Genomic DNA, 21513 nt, shown 5'->3' on the forward strand with positions numbered 1-21513 from the left:
GATTCGGAAGTTTAGCTCTTTTGCATACAAAGATCCAATTCCAGGAATCATGTTTTGACAATGGTAGAAAAATCCATGTATGCTGATAACATCATGCAGAGATGGCAGCCATTCAGGATTTTACATAATTATTATGAATGTTTGTGAATTTTGGGAAGTAACATTTTTAAACAGAAATTTCCTGTGTAGACATGGGTGGAGACGGTAGTAAATTGGCACCAGTATGATGTACTAGTTCAAAGAATATAGTTTTGCAGTTTAAAAAAACAGTGATTACAAGAATATTCAAGAAAGGTCAATTTAGCTGAAAAGTAGCTTCATAGCTGAGGGAAGATAATGGTAAATAAGTGAAAAGTGGCATCTGAGTTAAGGGAGAGAACGGTAAATAAGTGAAAGTGGCACAGGAGTTGAGGGGAGAAAAGAGGTGAAATGTGGCATATGGGGAAAAGTGCAGATCAGTACAGTAATGAGGATAGCAAATATTTGTGGCTACTGTTTTGGCCAGAAAATTCTAGGCATGGATGTACTAATGATTCTTACTGGACCTTAATGTCCAAAGTGATAGGAGGATGTAGTACTACAGGATTGATGCTCATTACCTTCAACAAACGTTCTGGACAGACTGCCTGATGAGCATGCGTATAGTTTGGTATCTCTTACACGATAGTATGGTTCAGGTGAGAAATAGCATTGCACATAATCCTTGTTTTTATTGCATGTGCACCTTACATTGTGTTTTTCTAATCTGCTGTTTTAGAAACTAAAATGTCCTTTTTACTTACCACATTTTTAAATTGTCTTTTAATCTCTCAGCGGTGAAGTTTGGTCGGATGTCGAAGAAACAGCGAGAGAAGGTGGAGGATGAAGCTAACTTGGTGAAACAGGGCCGATTGAATGGGTATGGCCCAATCTCTCCCAGTGGTGATTTTGTGCACTCACCAAATAACAACACGTACCTCACGTAAGCTTTGGTTTCTTTTGCTTTGGTTTTCGTGCAAGGTCTGCAACAAGCAATATTTGAATCTCGGTTGACTATGAAAAATAAACATGCAAATGCTTTTCAAAATGACCAGTTCAATACTTAAATGTCGTTTTTAATTCTGGTCTAGTTTTAGCTTCTGTAAAATTTAATTAAATGTTTTGCTGTCACAGATGCTAGATAAATTACGTTTGAATTGAAACATGCTGGAATACCCATGGTTCTTCTTACAAGCCCCCAACAAAATCATTTTCTCACAAAAGAGGCCACATTTCTGGTTGTTTTCATTATTAATGCAATTGGTATTTTGTTAAAGGCAAAATTCTAATCATGTAAGATTCATGATAATCTCCAACTGTTGTAAGAATTTTAGAAATTCATTGAATATGTTAAAATGTTATATAGGTAGATATTATGGATCGGTAAGCAAACACTCGAAATTCAGTGTAGTTAGATCTTTTGGAAGGGTAAGCCAGCACAAGGGTCAGTCTTGTTAAAGTTTCTGGAAGGATAAGCCAATCCAAGGTTCAACATCATAGGATCTTTTGGAAGGGTAAGGAAACTTGAGGGTCAGTGTAGTTAGATCTTTGAGAAAGATAAGACACAGTGTTCAGTATTTATTTTGTTACTTTGATTCACATTTGCACTAGCTTTTGGGTTTACAAGTGTTACTAGCACATCTCATATAATTTGCTCCTATGAATAAGGATAATTCATGCCATTTGATTTAAAGTAAAATTTGACTAGGTCTATGCCAATGTAATGGTAATTAACTTTTTCTCTCACACGAATAGCTAGTTGCCCTGACTGATGACGTAATGTTGACAAGTATCAAACTAAACAAACTGCCTTCAAGTTTTGGGCTAATGAAACAAATTGCCTTCAAGTTTTGGGCTAATGAAACAAATTGCCTTCAAGTTTTGGGCTAACGAAACAAATTGATTGATTTATGTCCATTACTTTTACATCAGGTTCTAATCACTAAATTCAGTTTTAATGATCTTGCCTACAAACTTGAATCTTCGCTAGCCAAGTTTCCAATATGTTAACCCTATCTGCACCTTGGTGGATCAGGAGTATATTTCAGTGCTTTGGGTCTGTGAATTTCATTGGATGTGCCACAGCATCCAATCAAAGTTGAGTTGTTCAATGTCAGCTCTATTCTCCAAGGTGTAGATAGGGTTAACATATTGGAATGTTGGCTAGCGAAGATGACAGACTTGGTGTTAACAAATGTCGCCCTCAGGTGTAGTCAATCTGAGTCTAGTATGTATCCATAACTGATATTGTAGGTATGCAGGTACAAAATAAGGTAATTGTAGACCTGCCTGTTCCCAACCCTGAAATTAATTTAAGATTTTGCTCTCATCTTTAAAAGTTCATTATCAGAATTAATTTTTGAAGTCCAATTCATGAAAATTTGTAATTATAAAAGAACCAAATTAATTAGTTTGTAATTAATTAATTAGTGTTCGTTAAAAAAATGTAGCTATTTTGTGAACAGTTATTTTATATTGTCATTTCCATTTAGGTGTTTAGTGACAAGGTAAATGAGAGTTGAATTGTTGCAAACCTTGTTCTGTTTGGATTTTTGTTTATTTTTTGTTCTTTGTTTTGAAAGAGCCCAAAAGTATTGAAATATGATAGGTATATTGTCCATTTTAAATTTAAACACTTTTTTAGTTGTTATAACCTTCAGGAGACATTTTGTTTCTTTAAAACAAATCTTTGATCAATGCTGCAATAACACTTTTGGGCTCTTTCAAGGTTTTTCAAGTTTTGATTTATTAGCATTTTGCACTTCAAGCTAAACATTTTCTAAGGATGTTCTGAAAGGAGGGAGGAGTTGGGCTGTTAGAAGGAACATTTTGATATAAATTCACTACAGGAAAATTTGAGCACTACTGAATACTGTATTTGAAGAGCGAAAATGCAGCGTTACTAACCTCACAGTTTTTTTTTTTTTTTTTTGATTTGCCTTCCATCAACCTACCTCTCCATGTTGTTGTTCTTTCTGGAGTATTCATTCAAATATTTGAGTTGCCTGATGTTTTATATTGCAGGGGTCCATTTCTGTAACAAACTGCTGTGAAAATGATCACATGTAACCAGTCGTAGGGATTTGGGTTGAAAATAAATGCCCATAAATATAATTGATACTTTTTGTGTTGCCCTTCTTGTAATGAGTGATAGTATTTATGCTAGGTCAAGTTAAAGGGCTTATATGCAGTGTATATTCCCCAAAAAAATGTAAAATTATCTTTCAGTTTTTCAGATCTTAACGTGTTACTTTGGTTTACATACATTTCCAAGTCGAAGAACATACAGTATGGTAGCTGTGAACTTGGATGGTAGATGATACACTGTGTCATTTTTAGTTCAACTGGTCATAGACCTGAAAAGTCTATGAGTTGGCTTCTTGTCTCATATGTTCAAAGATCAGAAAAGTACCTGAGGTGGCCATGGAACTTATTATGCATGTTCATCGCGTAGTTTTTGGCCCTGAATGAAATGGTGTCATTCTGACTTCCAATATGTCTGTCACAGTTGCCATCTTTTTATCAATACTCTTCCTGGATGGATGGTCATATTTGCATGGGGTTTTCGCAGAAGGAATTCTTATGATGCCTGCTTGATCCTAAGTATAAGTGATGCGGCGCTTACATCTGATAATGGATGGTTTGATAGCCATATTGAAAATATTGTCACTCAGAAATATTAGAAATAGGTTCAGTACTTGGCAGCACAAAAGCAGAAAGAGCTTTTGATTCCTGAAAATTCTTTTCAGGCAGTGGAATGTCTTTTTCTCTCAGGATTTGGTTTTTTATTTTTATTTAGAACAGACAGATTGTTATAAAATTCTGTGAATATCGACGAGTGTTAGTTTGTCATGGCAACCATATTCTGATGACTTTCCACATCAAGAATCAACTTCCACCAACTGCCTTAAATGTAGAGGTATTCCAATCATTTTAGCACAGCTCAGTGATTTGTTGGACTCATCCTATATTAGTTCACACCTTTTGTAGTAGAGATCAATCATACTAGCCCCAGATTTTAGCAGCCATATAAATAAAAGCATATATAAATGTACAACCTGACTGCATCTCGACTATCCTTGGTCTTAGGTAACAGTTTTGACTGGGTTGCATAGCACATGCCCACTAGGGAGGGATCATATTAGGTCAACTTGGTGCAAATTTTTATTTTTGTGGTTTTGAATGTTACTCAGTATTTTTCACTCCTCCTTGCCTTTTTAAAACCTGGAATCATGAAACTTAATGGGTGGATGCATCTTGATGAGATTTATACCATCACCACAAAAGTGGGTCACTCGGATCCATATTTCATGCTTCATTGACTTGGGCTAAAAACTTTATAGTTTTGTTGTTTCTCAAGCTTTACTTATGCTAGAATCATCAAACCAGATGATTCTGTGCGTCTGTTAATACCACACCTTGGCAACAAAAAGGTAATTGTGACATTTTAAATTTTACTGGTTAATGTTGCATTTACCTCATGACAAAGTAAGTTTTATGCATCCGATATCAGTTCTGTTATACCTGGATCCAGCACACTTGGTGTAGGGATGCATCTTGATGAGTACTATCCTTCCAGCATCAAACTAGGTCACTGTGACCCATATTTCATGTCTAAATGAGTTGGCCTTTATCTGAAACTATTCATACCAGAATGGTCAAAGTAGATGATAGTATGCATCTCGGTTGATACTACAACCTTTCAGCAATAGTTCACTGCGACCTACATTTCACCAAAGACATCATAAACTGTTCTGCAGTGTAATCAAAATAGCCTCTTCCGCATTTATCAACATGATTTGTGTCTATGTGGCTCTTACATGGTAGTCTTGAGATGGTTTTATTATGTTATGGCATTGTCTGTCTGTCTGTCTGTCTATCCATTTGATAGCATTTGCTGGTCATAGCATTGTAATTGTTGGAGACATTATCAGAAAACATTACTGAAGTATGTATCCTGCTGAATAGACAGTTTGAGTTTGGCATACCATAGCCTTGGTCTCGAGGTGAAGATTGCAACATGGAAAACGCGATTCTGTAAAGTCTGTTCTTGTAAGGAGCCTAACTTTTGAATTGCTGAAGACATTTTGCCCAAAAAAATACATCGTGACTTGGTCGTGTATTTTGCACAATAGCTTTACCCGCTACATTAAGGTCCAGATCATGCAAGGGAAAATTTAACTTATTGATGTATCATTGTACAGAGTATATGGATTGTGTCTAGACAGTGTGTTGCATACTATACTAGTATATGGATCATGTCTAGAGAGTGTGTTGCATGCTATACTAGTATATGGATCATGTCTAGACAGTGTGTTGCATACTATACTAGTATATGGATCGTGTCTAGATGGTGTGTTGCATACTATACTAGTATATGGATCGTGTCAAGACAGTGTGTTGCATACTATACTAGTATATGGATTTTGTCTAAACTGTGTTGCATACTATACTAGTATATGGATCGTGTCTAGACTGTGATGCATACTATACTAGTATATGGATCGTGTCTAGACTGTTGCATGCTATACTAGTATATGGATTGTGTCTAGACAGTGTGTTACATACTGTACTAGTATATGGATCGTGTCTAGACAGTGTGTTGCATACTATGCTAGTATATGGATCGTGTCAAGACTGTGTTGCATACTATACTAGTATATGGATCATGTCTAGACAGTGTTGCATACTATACTAGTGTATGGATCGTGTCTAGACTGAGTTTCATACAGTACTAGTATATGGATTGTGTCTAAACAGTGTGTTGCATACTAGTATATGGATCGTGTCAAGACAGTGTGTTTCATACTATACTAGTATATGGATTGTGTCTAGACAGTGTTGCATACTATACTAGTGTATGGATCGTGTCTAGACTGAGTTGCATACAGTGTGTTGCATACTATACTAGTATATGGATTGTGTCAAGACAGTGTGTTGCATACTATACTAGTATATGGATTGTGTCCAAACTGTGTGTTGTATACTATACTAGTAGCCGTACACCTGCCTCAAGCAACAAGTTTAAATGTAATTATTACATTTATCCTTATCCTTTAAAGCAGTTAACATATTTTGATGAAACCTGAACCAGTTTTAAATAATAAATTGACAGTGTGTCACATACCGTAGTAATAAGCTCTGCCTCAGGGTCAAGGTCACGGGAAGGGAAAACGCCAACCTCTATTCATGTACAGCAACAAGCTTTAAAGGAATGAAGACATTTTAATGAAATCTTACCCAGTTGTATATCTTGAATTGATAGTGTCCTGTGTATTAAACCACATTGTATGTCACAAGGTCAAGGTTGCAAAAAGGGATAATGTAATTCAGTGGCCCATTGCAGTACTTTTTATTTTGTTTTATTTCAACCAGACTGCACTAATCTCTTGTTAATTTTTCTTCAGTGTTCACTCATGAACTTTCAAAGGTAGCTTATGTCGTATGTTATTGTTTTATATAAAAAGATTGTAATAAATGCAGAGTACATGAACATCAGATCAATTAGAGGCCTCGGTTGGCCAAGTGGTCTAATGAGCTCGCATTTATAGATTACCGACATCTCACCTCTGACAAGGTGGGGGGGGCCCCAAGTGGTCTAAAGCGCTCTCCATTACGGATCACTGCCATCTCACCTCTGTCTGCGCTGGTTCGAGTCTCAGATTCAGCCAATGTGGGTATGTGAGAAAGCTTGCCAGTAGCTTCTCGTGGGTCGGTGGTTCTTTCTGGGGTTTTCCTGGGTTCTTCCTCCGCCATTAATATGGCTGCCATGTATAGCCTATCATGTGCTGAAAAGTGTTGTTAAACCCCACAACAGCAACAACTGTCAAGGTGGGTTCAAGTCTAGGATATGTGGGTATGTGTAAAAGCTTGCCAGTATCTTCCCATCAGTCTGGGGTTCTTTCTCTGACAAACTATCCTGGTAGAATTTTCCGTACAAAACATGATTTTCCTCCAAGGTCCTTGATACACATAGCATCATGTCCCATAAGCATTGCACAGCAACGATACTGTATTTTTTTGCGTTTGTGGGTTAAAACATCTTATCCTCAAGTTAGATCATGTTACACTTTTCTTTTTCTCTTTGTAACAAGTTAAAACCCCTTTTTTGATCAAGATAGTACTTGAATCAAATCATTTTTTTTTGTGGTATAAGTTGAAACATTTTTTTCATGATCTTAAGCTTGAATCAAGTCTGTTTTGTCATTTTAAAGCTCTTTTTATTAAAATGTTATTGTATACTAATGCAGCATTGATGGGCAAAACACATGGATCACCATGACCTATATAAATAATGTGATGACTTTTAGTTAACTAAATACTAATAGGTTTGATGTTGTGTGCATTAGCTTTTCTTGCTTCTGTACTCATTGGTTGTTTCCAATGTTCTTTATTTGGTTTTCATGAGTCCCAAGTTTTCCCTGAATTAGTCATTTACCCACTATATCCCATAATATTATGTTTTCATGTTAAACACAATTTGGATAGAGTACTGCCCTTTTGTGTGTTCATATGTTTGTTTACAGGTGCATGCTGCACTCTGATTATTAGTTGAAGTGACCTATTTTCTGACAGTAGGGCAATGTGGTGGTAAGATAGAAGTGGGTGTAGGGTGGTCAGAATTTTTTAATCAGTCACTTGAAACTGTAATTTCACTGAAATGTTGAGCCAGTTATATGAAAATAAATGAAACAGCCATACAACTTTAGGAAAATATTTAAAATTTATTTTAATTCAGCAAAATACTTATAAAAATGGTACTTACAGCTGCTCCACTAGATGCTCACCATTAAGAAGTTAGTGTTAGGACTGGTCAGCCTGGTGTCAGGATAATGTGACTGGGTGGGACATCATACTACATGTCTGCAACATGATGCCCCAGTGCTAGACATCACTGTAAACTGCCACACTGAAGACATCGTAGCAATATGACTGAATTATTTTTTTAAAAGCTACATGAAAAATACAAATCACACACGCACTAATTGGAAGAGTTTATTATCAACTTGGACTGGGGATTAGCGCCTGGGAAAGATAATTGCAGTGCAGTAATACAAGGTACCATATACATAATTAAATTCATTTCCACCAGCTGTATCCCTCCTTGCAGTTTAAGCTGTTTTGTATTTCTTATTGAACAAAAGAACAAGAAATCCTGTTGTATTGAGAATACAAAAGCATTCAAGGAAAGAGGGATGTAGACGCTCACTCGTGATAAAACAGTATCTCCTTTCCTTTTTTAACCATGTTCAGGTGAAATGTGATTTAGAATTCACCTAGCATGGACCCAGATGAATTCATTTATTTGTTTGCAATAAACATTTTTGATCCTGTTTTATCTACACTTGTGAAAATTGCTGCATGGATGCATCACTTGAAAAGTAATTATACCAAATGTTGATGACTGTGTAAACTTTCAGTGTGGGGATTTGTTTAGCCATTATACTACAACTAGTATTGTATGCAACAGCTGTTGCGATTGGTTTGATTCTTGTACTTGAGCTAAAATTGGCCAAAAGATATATTTCTCACACATTTCATGGCAAGTGCCTGATTTCTTCAACTGGCCAGTATATAAGCATACTTTTAGATTATAGACATTCAGTTTCAGTTGAAAGATAATAGATGCCACTTACATAAATTAGCGTGTTGGCAAGAGATGAACCTTCACGAGTTTTGTTTGTTTAAGGGTTCATCCTGAGTGAGTAAAATGGACTGTGATTGTTGAATCAGATTGTGAATATCCAACACATATTATTGGTCTTTTGCTGATAGAAATCACCCAACACTTGACTACAGAAGTAGTATATGGAGATAATATGGGGTACCAACACGTATGGATTATTGGTCTTTTGCCGATAGAAATCACCCAACACTTGAATACAGAAGTAGTATATGGAGATAATTTGGGGAACCAACACGTATGGATTATTGGTTTTTTGCTGATAGAAATCACCCAACACTCGTTTACAGAAGTAGTATATGGAGATAATATGGGGTACCAACACGTATGGATTATTGGTCTTTTGCTGATAGAAATAACCCAACACTCGACTAAAGAAGTAGTATATGGAGATAATTTGGGGAACCAACACGTATGGATTATTGGTCTTTTGCCGATAGAAATCACCCAACACGCGACTGCAGAAGTAGTATATGGAGATAATATGGGGAACCAACATGTATGGATTATTGGTCTTTTGCTGATAGAAATCACCCAACTCTTGACTACAGAAGTAGTATATGGAGATAATATGGGGTACCAACACGTATGAACTATTGGTCTTTTGCCGATAGAAATTACCCAACACTTGACTACAGAAGTAGTATATGGAGATAGTTTGGGGAACCAACACGTATGGATTATTGGTCTTTTGCTGATAGAAATCACCCAACACTTGACCACAGAAGTAGTATATGGAGATAATATGGGGTACCAACACGTATGGATTATTGGCCTTTTGCTGATAGAAATAACCCAACACTCGACTACAGAAGTAGTATATGGAGATACTTTGGGGAAACCTGCTTTAGATACCCAGAGCAACAATTAAATAATCAAATGTTTGCTGCTGGGAAAAAATGTAAAATTGATTTATCATTTTTAAATTTTTTTCTTCTTCTGTTGGCAGATGACACTTTCATAGTGGAACAGTGACTTCTTAGCTTTAATTGTTAGCTCTACATAACATAAATCTGAAGAGATTATGGGAGGGTCTGTTATCTGTCATCTCTTTCTTATAAAATAGTTGGAGGACTGACTTGTTCTCAATTGAAAATGGTGTTAACCTGACGTTCATTATGGCTGCTACATTGGCCATCTTGAAAATCTTGTTATTGCTACTCCAGAATGGATCATCTTGTGATGTCTAGTTATCCAAAATGAAAACGGTTCTGATCTGATGATAGAATTGATGCCATGGCAGCCATCTGGAAAGTCTTTTTTTTTTTTTTTTTGCTCCTCCTCCTGAATGGATGGCAGCCACGTTAAAAATTTGGTTATCACAACTCTACCGATACTTGGTTATAAATGAAAATGGAAATGTTGCTGCCATGACTGTCTTTGAAAATATTTTTTTCACTACTCCACAGAATGGAGGATCATTTTGATGTGGTTTTCACCAAAAGACTGCTAATGATGTCCACTTAGACATAAATGAAATGGGTGCCAAGCTGACATCTAGTATGTGTACAACAGCAGCTAATTTGAAATTCATGTTATTCTGGAAGAACGTCAGAGATAGTTTCAGTACTTGACAGTTAAAAGGAAAAAATGGTTTTATCTTGAATTCTGGAAATTCTTTTCTCCCAGTAGGATGTCAGTCCCATCAAGGGTCTCTTGCTTAGTTGTCCTGGCCTATGGAGTTTTCAACCCCAGACTCTTGAAATTAGGTTTGTGAAAGTAGGTCAGCCATATCAAAAATTAAATCACTGTGACCCAATTTCACACTCAATTTTGTATTGTAGCTGTTAGTTATGCTGTCTGTATCTTTAACACTATTTTTCCTTCTCTTCATGTTGGTGTGTGTGTATGTGTACACGGTAATTCAGTCATACCAAAAGTAGATCACTGTAATCTACTTGAGTTCTATTTTCAGCTAATTCTTCATTGCAGCCACAGTAGCCTAGTTGGTAGAACATACAGTTGATAATCTAAGGGTTGTGGGTTCAATACCCACCCAGGTCAGCTGCCTTTGTGTGTCCTTGGGACAGGCACTTAGCTTCCATTTCCTCTGCATAATATAGCCAATTGTGTGTCAGAGTCTCATTAAAACCAATTGACCTATTTGACATACACAAATGAAGACTGATATATGGATGCATCTCAGGGAGATTAACTGAACCATGCCAAAAATAAGTCACTATGACCTAATTTGATAATTGTGCAAATTCTGTATTTATCGTCCACACCATTATGCATATTTTCAGCTGCTTGAAATGTAATAATGATTGTACATGAATATCTGCTCCAAGTAAGCACCTTATTTGCTGATTAAAATACTTAAGTTGCATCTCATTTTAACTACCAGAGATAAAACAGTGGTGATACAAATTGATTTGAAGAGGAAAATTATAGTTACAAACTCTTAATAATGCTACAGGTACCATGCAGTCTTGTCAATAAGATAAAATTGCTTCCTTTTGAAAAATTTAATTGTTGGCAAAATGGATTAAATTCTGCAAGACATCTTTTAAACATTAAATTCATTAGCCGTGTGAAAACTAGTTATTTATATAAGATGTAAGCTGAGAAAGTCCAGCATTGCCTGTTATGTATCGGTACTGTTAGTGGGATTATTTTTATAACGACTTTCTTAAACAGTTATTGTCTCTGTGAGAAGTTGATTCAGTGATTAGGTTGTTGACTTCAAGTAGGTTTCTGCCCACTTTGTATCTTTCCATATTGGGTGACTAACAATGCATGACACAACTTCACCCATCCTTTGATATTGACTATTTCTCAAGTTATTTTTTAACTCTACTGGTGTTCGACTATTAGAGCTTATGGGATGGCCTCGTGTCTGTCATCCATCCACCCGTTATTCTTTCAAAACTACTTGGCGGTCATATTAATATGGGATTTTCACTAGAAGCCATTTTGTATGTCTTGTTGGTTCTAAAAGAAATTCTGCTTATCTGGCAGCCAGTATAGTTTGCCATGGCACCCAGTATAGTTTGCCATGGCAGCCAATATAGTTTGCCATGGCAGCCAGTATAGTTTGCCATGGCTGGCAGTATAGTTTGCCATGGCAGCTAGTATACTTAGTTTGCCAATGGCAGCCATGGAGTTTTCACTACATGATTTCTTGTAATGACTAGTTGGTCTTGGTTGTAAATAATACCAGTCTGACATTAAATAGGACAGCCATTTTTAAAGTCTTACCTAGGCTTTTTCTGAACCAAAGATTGTATTGAAATCTTGCTGTACAGTAGCTACTACTTTTAAACAGAAAGTCATATTAAAATGAGGTTTCAATGAGAAGACATCTTACCATGTCTACTTGATCCTAAATGTTGTTGTTGTTGTTGTTCTTGTTGGGTTTAACACCATTTTTCAGCACATGGTAGGCTATACATGGCGGCCAGTTTTAATGGTGGAGGAAGAACCCGGGAAAACCCCAGAAAGAACCACCGACCCACGAGAAGCTACTGGCAAGCTTTCTCACATACCCACATTAGCCGAATCTGAGACTCGAACCCACGCAGACGGAGGTGAGATGGCAGTGATCCGTAACGGAGAGCGCTTTAGACCACTTGGCCACTCGGGGCCCCGTGATCCTAAATGAGAATGGTACCATTGTGACCACAGTGGCAGCTCTTGACGACAACCTAGTTAATGCTACATTTCTGGAATAGATAGACCTATACACAAGATTTTGAACACAAGACTAATAATGATTTCTAGTGAAGAAAATGGTATCAGTCTTGTGTCGAAAATGCCCACCACAGAACCTAAATCTTGTTATAGCTCAGAAATGGTTTCATTGAGTAGCAGTAAGAAGAAATGGTTTTAGCTTTAATTCCTGGAAATTCTTATCATTTAGTAGTGCATAAGTACTTTAGAGGGAGTTTTTATGTTGACTCCAACAAGAGTTTCTTCTAAAAGACTTCAACAAGCAAAACGTGACAAACATAGCTGATCTGGTAAAAGGAATTAAGCTTGCACTATTTAAATGGCTTGTGGAGATATATATCTTGCATGACTTTTCGCAATTCATCATTTTACATCATCCTTGAATATTGACTGTATTAAATACATCTCGAGGGATATTTCATTCAGAAATTTCGTTATGCACATATTGCATATTTGCTTTTGACTTCTTTTGTATGTGCTTTTTAAAATAAAAAATAGCTTAGCTTCCTCTGGCTTATAAGGTATTGCCTTTTTCATTTTATAGTTTGCACCATTTTTCTGCTTTTAGATTATTATATTTTTGTACACGTATAGCTTGTAGATTAATCAAATACCACAAGTTTTGGGTTAAGGCTTTGTGTCGTGAATATTTTCTGTTGTGGGGATTAACTCTATAACTCCTCAGCCAATCAGCAAGGCGGTCCACGACGGCATATTTACAGGGGGATCACCTGCATGGTCGTATTAGTATTTATGACGCTTGATATCCAATTTTTACAGATTTGGCTACTCGAAAAAAGTTATTAATCTTTTGCTTTTGTATTCATTCAGTTAAACTGAAATTCAGCAAAGTTGTTATCCTTCAGATGATGTATATAGTGGTATAAATTAATGGAACATGCAGAAATGAAGGTAAACAGAATGACGTCCTTACCAAGTTGCTTTTTCTTGTCATTAATGATACACAGAATCCTTTATAAATTCACACTTCAATGCACGAAATAACTCTATTTTTTTTTGTGTAGACAGAAATTTTGTTTGTCATCTGTTTTAACTTTAAATTCATGTAGAAACTGCAAGCAGCTATGACGGGCATATTTTCCCTATATTTCACTTACTTTTATTTAGAATTCTTCATGGAACATTTAAAAACCAGCAAAACATTCAGAACAAATTCTAAATGCTGTACACTAATGTTGTACACTAATGGTGTTTACTTATGATGTACACTAATGCTGTACACTAATGCTGCAAATGGAAAATATGACTAAATTCCTTTTCCCAAACACCAGCAAGTTGTTCTTTACCAATTCTTCGAAAGGTCTACATGATATATGTACATGTTCATAAATTCCTGTCGTCACTTCTGTTTGCTATATTGTCAAAATTGTCCCTTCTTTTTTTTTGTGTGTGCCATTCTTAGGATAGTGTTCTGTTGTTTTTGTTGCTAGATCTGCCCTGGTAGTCTCAAAGTCTGAACTGATTCATCTTGGAATCGTCTATTTTTTTTACGTGCTCTTATTTTTACGTGCTTTTGTCCACCTACCTTGATATGCTGTTCAGATTTTCTCATTGGAACAAATCCATTGGCGATAGTGATGGCAAACAAAAATCAAACAAGGTACAACCACCAATTTTTGGATTGCTCAGTATGTGTTCTGTGGTGTCCTCAGTTGGTCAGCAGTGTCCACCCCATTCATGTTCATGTTGTAATCTGACACAATCGAGATGCTGAATACTCATTAAAAATTTCATTCCACACCACAAATTAATTTTTCTCTCCGTAACATATCTCCATTTGTTTGGGTTTTCTTTTTCCTCCTGCTTTCATCTCTACAACCATTGGCTCTATGAAAAATGCTGAAGAAAAAGCTCAGTATGACTGACTTCATTTCCATCCATATGTTTGTTTGATTTTGGTTCTTTCAGTGGCCTCTTATCAACACATATTTTATCATTTACAATCCATTGGTCATCTCTTATTTCATTTCCTTCTTCAATGTCTTCAGCAGTCTGATTTCTATCAATCCTGCTGTCATCTTCAGTTGGTATCTCGATGTCATTGTTAACTTCATGTAATGAAAATCCTGAAAGTTCTGTTAGTAAATTTCTGATCCCAGTGGCTAAATCTCATCACTTTCCATCAATTTCAACTCCACTAGTTTCTGGCACTATCAAAGTCAAATTTTGTTTCCTTTGTACTACTTTGTTTCTTCTGTGTACGCTGAAATTTGATTGGTTAAACTATATGCATGATTAGCAAATAGTTAGAATCAACCAATGGTTTGTGCTATATTTAGGATACAGGCCTAGACTAATACTGCCATTTGAACAGGGCACCCAGTATACAAAACTGGTAAACAGTGCCATGTTATCGTGGGACACAGGCAAAAAGGGACATAAAGTAAGGCACATTATCAGGGCAGCAAGGATTAATGAGTTACGTCTTCGAATCACATCCATCATTTTTTAATGGATACAGGCATCATGTCAAGACCATCATTTGTACTTGCATATGATTTTTCTCCATATGTTGATACAGCTGAGATATTCAAAGGCATTGCAGGTCATTCCACTAAATATTTTGCCATAAAATGGAACAAAAATAGCAACTTATTTTGTTATGTGTCCTGTAGGATTTTTGCACATTTTGTATGAAATTTAAGAAACTAGTAATTTAATTTCATAGATTTCTGTTGATATGCAATAATAGAAGATTTTTCATTTTTAAAGTACGGTGCCACAAAGCAGTGTTTATATTTAGCCATTTAGCATATATTCTTCAACTTGTTTCATAAATGTTGTATTTTATTAACAGTAATGTGACATCCTTGCTTGTAAGTCAAGTCAAACTGCAAAAAACATAGATCCTATTCAGCCATTGCATATTGCGCCTGCAGACCAGGGTCTGTGTTTGTTCTACTGACAACCGCTAGCAAACTGCACAGACCCAGATTTGCTGGTGCGTTATGCGATGGCAGATCTGGGTCTGTGCAGTCTGCAGCTGGACTTGATTTGTAAGTGAGTACAAATGGAAAGACCAGGAGCAATTAACATTTCAATGAGCCAGTATTGTTATTGGAACAATGATTTTGCATTTTCATTGTCAATCGTAATAGTGTAAGGGGATTGGTCATTGGTGTATTGTTTAGTTGAGGAATTGTTACAATAACCACTGCCTGACCTTTTGTACAGCAGTCAAGTATACTTATATTTTATTTTCAATTTTGAGCAGGTATGGAACAGATCCCAACTACATGTACACTGCTAATGGCTACACGTATCCCATGTCCCAAGACCAGACACCTGAAGTGTCACCTACATCCGAGGGTACCCCAGTATATCCAGCCTCAGTATCAACCACTTCACCGCACCCCATTGCTATTGTCAGGACAGTTGACATCATGGATTCAGGTACATTATTAGCTATCGGATTTAAAACTTTCCTTCACGCGCCATATTTGCTTGTTCACAAGGCATAGTGAACTGCTAGCAGCTTGTTTTAATAGAGCTGGGTACCATACAAAATTATGTACCGTGGTATACTGTGGTATTTCTGAACATGCCATGATATGTACCATGGTATACCACATTTATGCCATTTTTTAAAAAGAATTCTATCAATAGCTGGAAAATATCCTACTCTGATCTATGGCAAAATAAAACTGTATTACATCCGTTATCTGGAGAGAAAAAACAACAGATATAACAAAAGCAATATCGTGGATCAAAATGATTGCAATCACCAACCCCAGCTCCTAAACCCCAGAAATGAATGGCCAGTAACTTCTAGTTCATGAATTTCCTATGTTGTTGTTGTTGTTATAGGGTTTAACGCCATTTTTCAGCACAAGATAGGCTATTCATGGGGGCCAGTATTAATAGTGGAGGAAGAACCCGGGAAAACCCCGGAAAGAACAACCGACCCACGAGAAGCTACCAGCAAGCTTTCTCACATATCCACATTGGCTGCGTCTGAGACTTGAACCCACGCAGACAGAGGTGAGATGGCAGTGATCCAGAGTTTCCCAGGGTTCCTCCTCCACCAGTAATACTGGATGCCATGTATAGCCTATCTTGTGCTAAAAAATGGCGTTAAACCCTAGAACAGCAACTACTTGACAGATTGTCTTGAAACACGTTCATCCCATGGTCTAGTTCATCCGAAATGAAAATAGTGTTGTTTGCAGGTCCAATAAAAAAATCTTATCACTACTTCAGAGATGCACAAGATGTGGGAATCACGCTAAATTATATGAATTCGTGTACTTTGAGTTCAGCCTTGTGTGAGAACTGTCAAATAACACTGGTCAACAGTGAAATCATTACTGACTTGAAAAGGCCCTAATCTGTAGTATTTTGGTGTGCCGAACACGAATATAACCGTGAAAAATTTGTATTGGCTCTCGTTTTGAAGATATTCATATACCTCATTTTCTATGTTTCACTGTGTAAATTTCTCCAGTAGGACTGCAGCAACATCCGGAATAATGATGTAACATTGCATAATACCATCATGCTCACATCATCCACAGTTGATTGCATCATTTTCTGATGCAATGCAATACTAATGCCATGCGGCTGCTGAAGTAAGTTGACGTCAGCAGTGTACTATACATGTGTAGGCCTATTATACTAATGCCAGGCGGCTGCTGAAGCTGACGTAAGCAGTGTACTATATAAAGCCCAATCAGATAGGTTCAGCATTTAAAATATTTTAGACGTTGTGCGAGACAGTTCAAGCTACTGTTACATAAAACTTATTATTTTATCCATTTACGTACAATAAAGAACAGTAATGCCTCGAAAGTGTGTTAATACCGCGGACAATTTTTGCTATATTTGTGGGGAAGTGACATTTGCCAACCAGAAGAAAAGTATCAATTCTCAAGTGAAGAAGGCATATCATCTTTACTTCAGATGCAAGGTTGGTGACCAAGACAAGCCTTGGGCTCCGCATATATGCTGTGCTACATGTACAACACAGCTTTCACAGTGGTTGAATTGCAAAAGGTCATCAGTGCCATTTGCAGTCCCAATGGTGTGGAGAGAGCCAAGCAACCACCTAAATGACTGTTACTTCTGCTTGGTTCCTCCTCTTTCCGGCGGAATAACGAAGCGAAAGAAGTCGAGAATAGTCTACCCAAACATTCCGTCTGCATTGAGACCAGTTCCACATGGTGAGGGACTTCCTATTCCAGAACCTCCAGCAGAATATTCTCTTGATTCATCTGACGAAGACAAAGGTGAGTCGACCTGTTCTTCTCCTGGTCCATCAGCATGCAGTGATCCAGATTTTCACTGTGGTGCATCATCAACCCCACACAGAATAACACAGGAAGAACTAAATGACCTGATTCGTGATTTGGACTTATCAAAGAACAAGGCAGAATTGCTAGGATCAAGACTCCAACAATGGAATCTTCTAGAAGAAGATGTCACAATTACTGCATATCGAAAGCGCCACCAGCAATTGGAGCCTTTCTTCAGAAAGGAAAGTAATCTGATATTCTGTTCCGATATTGAGGGCCTCATGAATGCTTTAAAAATCACTCATGACCCACAAGAATGGAGACTATTTGTGGACTCTTCGAAACTGAGTCTCAAGGCTGTGCTTTTGCACAATGGAAACATTCTTCCATCTATTCCAGTAGCGTATGCTGTCCACATGAAAGAGACATACGATAACTTAAGGCAGCTACTGAATTCCATTGAGTATAACAAGTACAGCTGGCACCTCTGTGGTGATTTGAAGGTAGTTGCCCTTTTAATGGGACTGCAGCAAGGATATACAAAATACATGTGTTTCTTATGCGAGTGGGATAGCCGAGCAAGGGAAATGCACTACATGAGGAAGGAATGGACTCACAGGCAGAATGTAGCCATTGGAGAGAAGAATATCCAACACCCAGCTCTGGTTGAGGCTCAGAAAATCTTGCTACCACCCCTTCCCATCAAACTAGGTTTGATGAAGAACTTCGTGAAAGCCATTGACCGGACTTTGCCAGCATTCCGATACCTGCATGAAAAATTCCCTCGACTCAGCGAAGCAAAGATTAAAGAGGGAGTTTTTGTGGGTCCTCAGATTCGAGAGCTTTTCAAAGATGACCGGTTCAACAACTTGCTGGAAGGTGACGCGAAACAAGCATGGAATGCTTTTCGCCTAGTTTCTACAAACTTCCTCGGAAATGTTAGGGCAGAAAACTATAAGGAACTAGTAGAAGACATGTTGATGAAGTATAAGAAACTTGGCTGCAATATGTCTCTAAAGATTCACTTCCTTCATTCCCATTTGGATTTCTTTCCTAGCAACTGTGGTATTGTTAGTGATGAACACGGCGAACGTTTTCATCAAGATATCGCAACAATGGAACAAAGATACCAGGGAAAATGGTCCACTACAATGCTGGCTGACTACTGCTGGACACTCCTCAGAGATGCTCCCGAACAGCTGTACAAGAGACAGGCGAAGAAATCTAAGATGTAGTCAATGACTTGATTTTTTTATAGGTAGGCTATTACAGTTGACCTTTTACTATTGGAATGCATTTCGTTATGTAAACATTAATTTCTTGCAGATTACAAAAAAACTAGAGCCAATTTTGCAATTTGACTGTCATATTCGTGTTCAGCACATAAAAATTGATAAGAATTGACTAATTTTATTTCAGTAACATGACTTTTGTAAAAATTTGTTGTCCAGTGTAATTTTAATGTTGAGCATATAAAAAATGTACTCTTCGCAGTATAGAATTTTTATTTATTTGTTAACCTTTAAAGTGCTTGTATTGTATCTGTCTCCATTACAGGTAGGCAACTGTTTACACGTCTGTGTTCTTTGGCTTGACATGAATGCTTGTTAAACTAAATCTGATTGGCACATTGGGCCCTGTAGCAAGCATTCTGTTGTAGTTTGAACCTTTGCATGAAATGAAAATGGTGCTGTTTGCAAGTCTAATAGGACAAACAAAGTAGTCATTTAAAAAGTCTTGTTATAAATTAGTCGTTTAAAAAGTCTTGTTATAAATTAGTCATTTAAAAAGTCTTGTTATCACTACTTCAGATATGCAAAATATGTGGGAATCACACCAAATTTGTATAATTTCGTGCACTTTGAGATCAGCCATGTGCAAGAATGGTTACAAATAATTATAATGTTGAGCATATACAAATAAATTCTTCACAGTATACAATTTTTATTGTTAACCTTTAAAGTGCTTGTCATGACATGGGTCATGCCGCAGGTAGAGGTATTGTAGCACTTGTTGTGATATCTGTCTCCATTCAGGTAGGCAACTGTTTACACATGTGTTCAGCTTGATATGAATGGTTGTTTAAATAAATTCATACAGCCTTAGGACAATCATTCTGTTGTAGTTTGAACCTTTGCATAAAGGAAGTTAAAAGTACCTGGTTCCCATTTAAACTGATATGGTAATTCCTAGGGTACACAATTGGCATGTCCCAAACAGTTTTCTATTTCCAGATAAATAGTGCATTTTGTTCGTGATCTCGTTGGTTCTAACACCATCATGTGCAGAAGAGCTGGAAAGGAGTGCTGATGCACTCGCATATTGACTCGTCAGGATCTCAGTTGTTTTGGGATCTATCTGATTGGTTTTCCACAGAGGGAAATCTGATTGGTTTTCCACAGAGAAAAATCTGACTGGTTTTCCACAGAGGAAAATCTGATTGGTTTTCCACAAAGGGAAATCTAATTGGTTTTCCACAGAGGAAAATATGATTGGTTCTCCACAAAGGAAAATCTGATTGGTTTTCCACAGAGGAAAATCTGATTGGTTTTACACAGAGGAAAATCTAATTGGTTTTCCACAGAGGGTTGACTTCTCTTCCTGTTGAATATAACCTTCAGGAAGATGTTGAACAAATGAATCAAGCAGAACAATTCCTTCTAAAGAATCCAGTCATGGACGGGGGTGACTAGACCATCCCAGCTGGCTAACCAAGCTATACATATGCCCCTTCAGACAGCAGACTGTGAAAGGGGGATGGGGAAGGGTGGGTTTCAGCACAATACAATATTCATGTAGAGATTAAGGTCAGAAACGATCAACAGAATGGAGCAGGAATAAAGAGGGATATTTGCATGTTAGGTAAATGTTGAACTTTGGCTGTTTTCTCATCTCCCCCTTTTTGGTGACAGTGAGGGAGGCCTGTGCTCCCCCCCCCCCCCCTGGATGAAATCCTGACAGCATCTCTGCTATACCCTCTGAAAGGATATATCAGAATTGGGTTTTCACTAAAAGACTAAAGACTTCGTATGATGTCTGGTTGGTCCTAAATATAAAATATGTCCAGAATGGTCACCATGGGAACCATCTTGAAAATCTTGTTATTGCTAATCATCCAGTGGATGGTGATTTAAACCTCGGGGTTTTGCTAATAGACTTCTTATGATGTCTAATTGAAAAAGTGCTGATGTGAGATCGAATATGGCTACCAGGGCAGCCATCTTGAACATTTTATCACAACTCTTCCAGAATAGAAAGTCATATTGACATGGGGTTTTCAGCAGAAGTTGTCTTGTGATGTACAATTGGGTTTCTATGAAAATGGTGCCAATCTGACCTCCACGCAACATCCATTGGGTTATGTTTAGCGTTATGATGTATAGTTGGTCCTAAATTAAAACTGTCACTTTTGAAGTCCAGTTTACCACCACAGTGGCTGTCTTAAAATATTTGTTATTGCCATTCCTATGTGGATTGCCATATCAGTACGGGGTTTTCATTAAAAGACTTTATTGTGTATAGTTCTTTATTGTGTCTAGTGTCTTTATTGTGTATAGTGTCTTTATTGTGTCTAGTCTTTATTGTGTCTAGTGTCTTTATTGTGTCTAGTGTCTTTATTGTGTCTAGTGTCTTTATTGTGTGTAGTCTTTATTGTGTCTAGTGTCTTTATTGTGTCTAGTGTCTTTATTGTGTCTAGTGTCTTTATTGTGTCTAGTTCTTTATTGTGTCTAGTGTCTTTGACCTCCACGCAACATCCATTGGTTTATGTTTAGCGTTATGATGTATAGTTGGTCCTAAATTAAAACTGTCACTTTCGATGTCCAGTTTACCACCACAGTGGCTGTCTTAAAATATTTGTTATTGCCATTCCTATGTGGATTGCCATAT

General features: G+C 37.1%; 1 protein-coding gene across 3 annotated transcripts in view; it reads left to right on the plus strand.

Annotated features, from left to right (window-relative positions):
- Window positions 1-21513, plus strand: part of LOC149792873 (putative nuclear hormone receptor HR3) — a 102959-nt gene that overhangs the window by 45798 nt on the left and 35648 nt on the right. The window contains exons 5-7 of one of the 3 annotated variants that reach the window (XM_089966666.1): window positions 814-961; window positions 2511-2525; window positions 15609-15787. In XM_089966666.1, the coding sequence (XP_089822792.1) occupies window positions 814-961; window positions 2511-2525; window positions 15609-15787 (342 nt within the window). The remainder of the gene's footprint in view (window positions 1-813; window positions 962-2510; window positions 2526-15608; window positions 15788-21513) is intronic. The other 2 variants (XM_089966667.1, XM_089966668.1) reach the window with 2 other exon arrangements.

Source organism: Sinohyriopsis cumingii, chromosome 8 (genome assembly GCF_028554795.1).
Source record: "Sinohyriopsis cumingii isolate HCF-2022 chromosome 8, ASM2855479v2, whole genome shotgun sequence".
In the NCBI taxonomy this organism is placed as follows: domain Eukaryota; kingdom Metazoa; phylum Mollusca; class Bivalvia; order Unionida; family Unionidae; genus Sinohyriopsis; species Sinohyriopsis cumingii.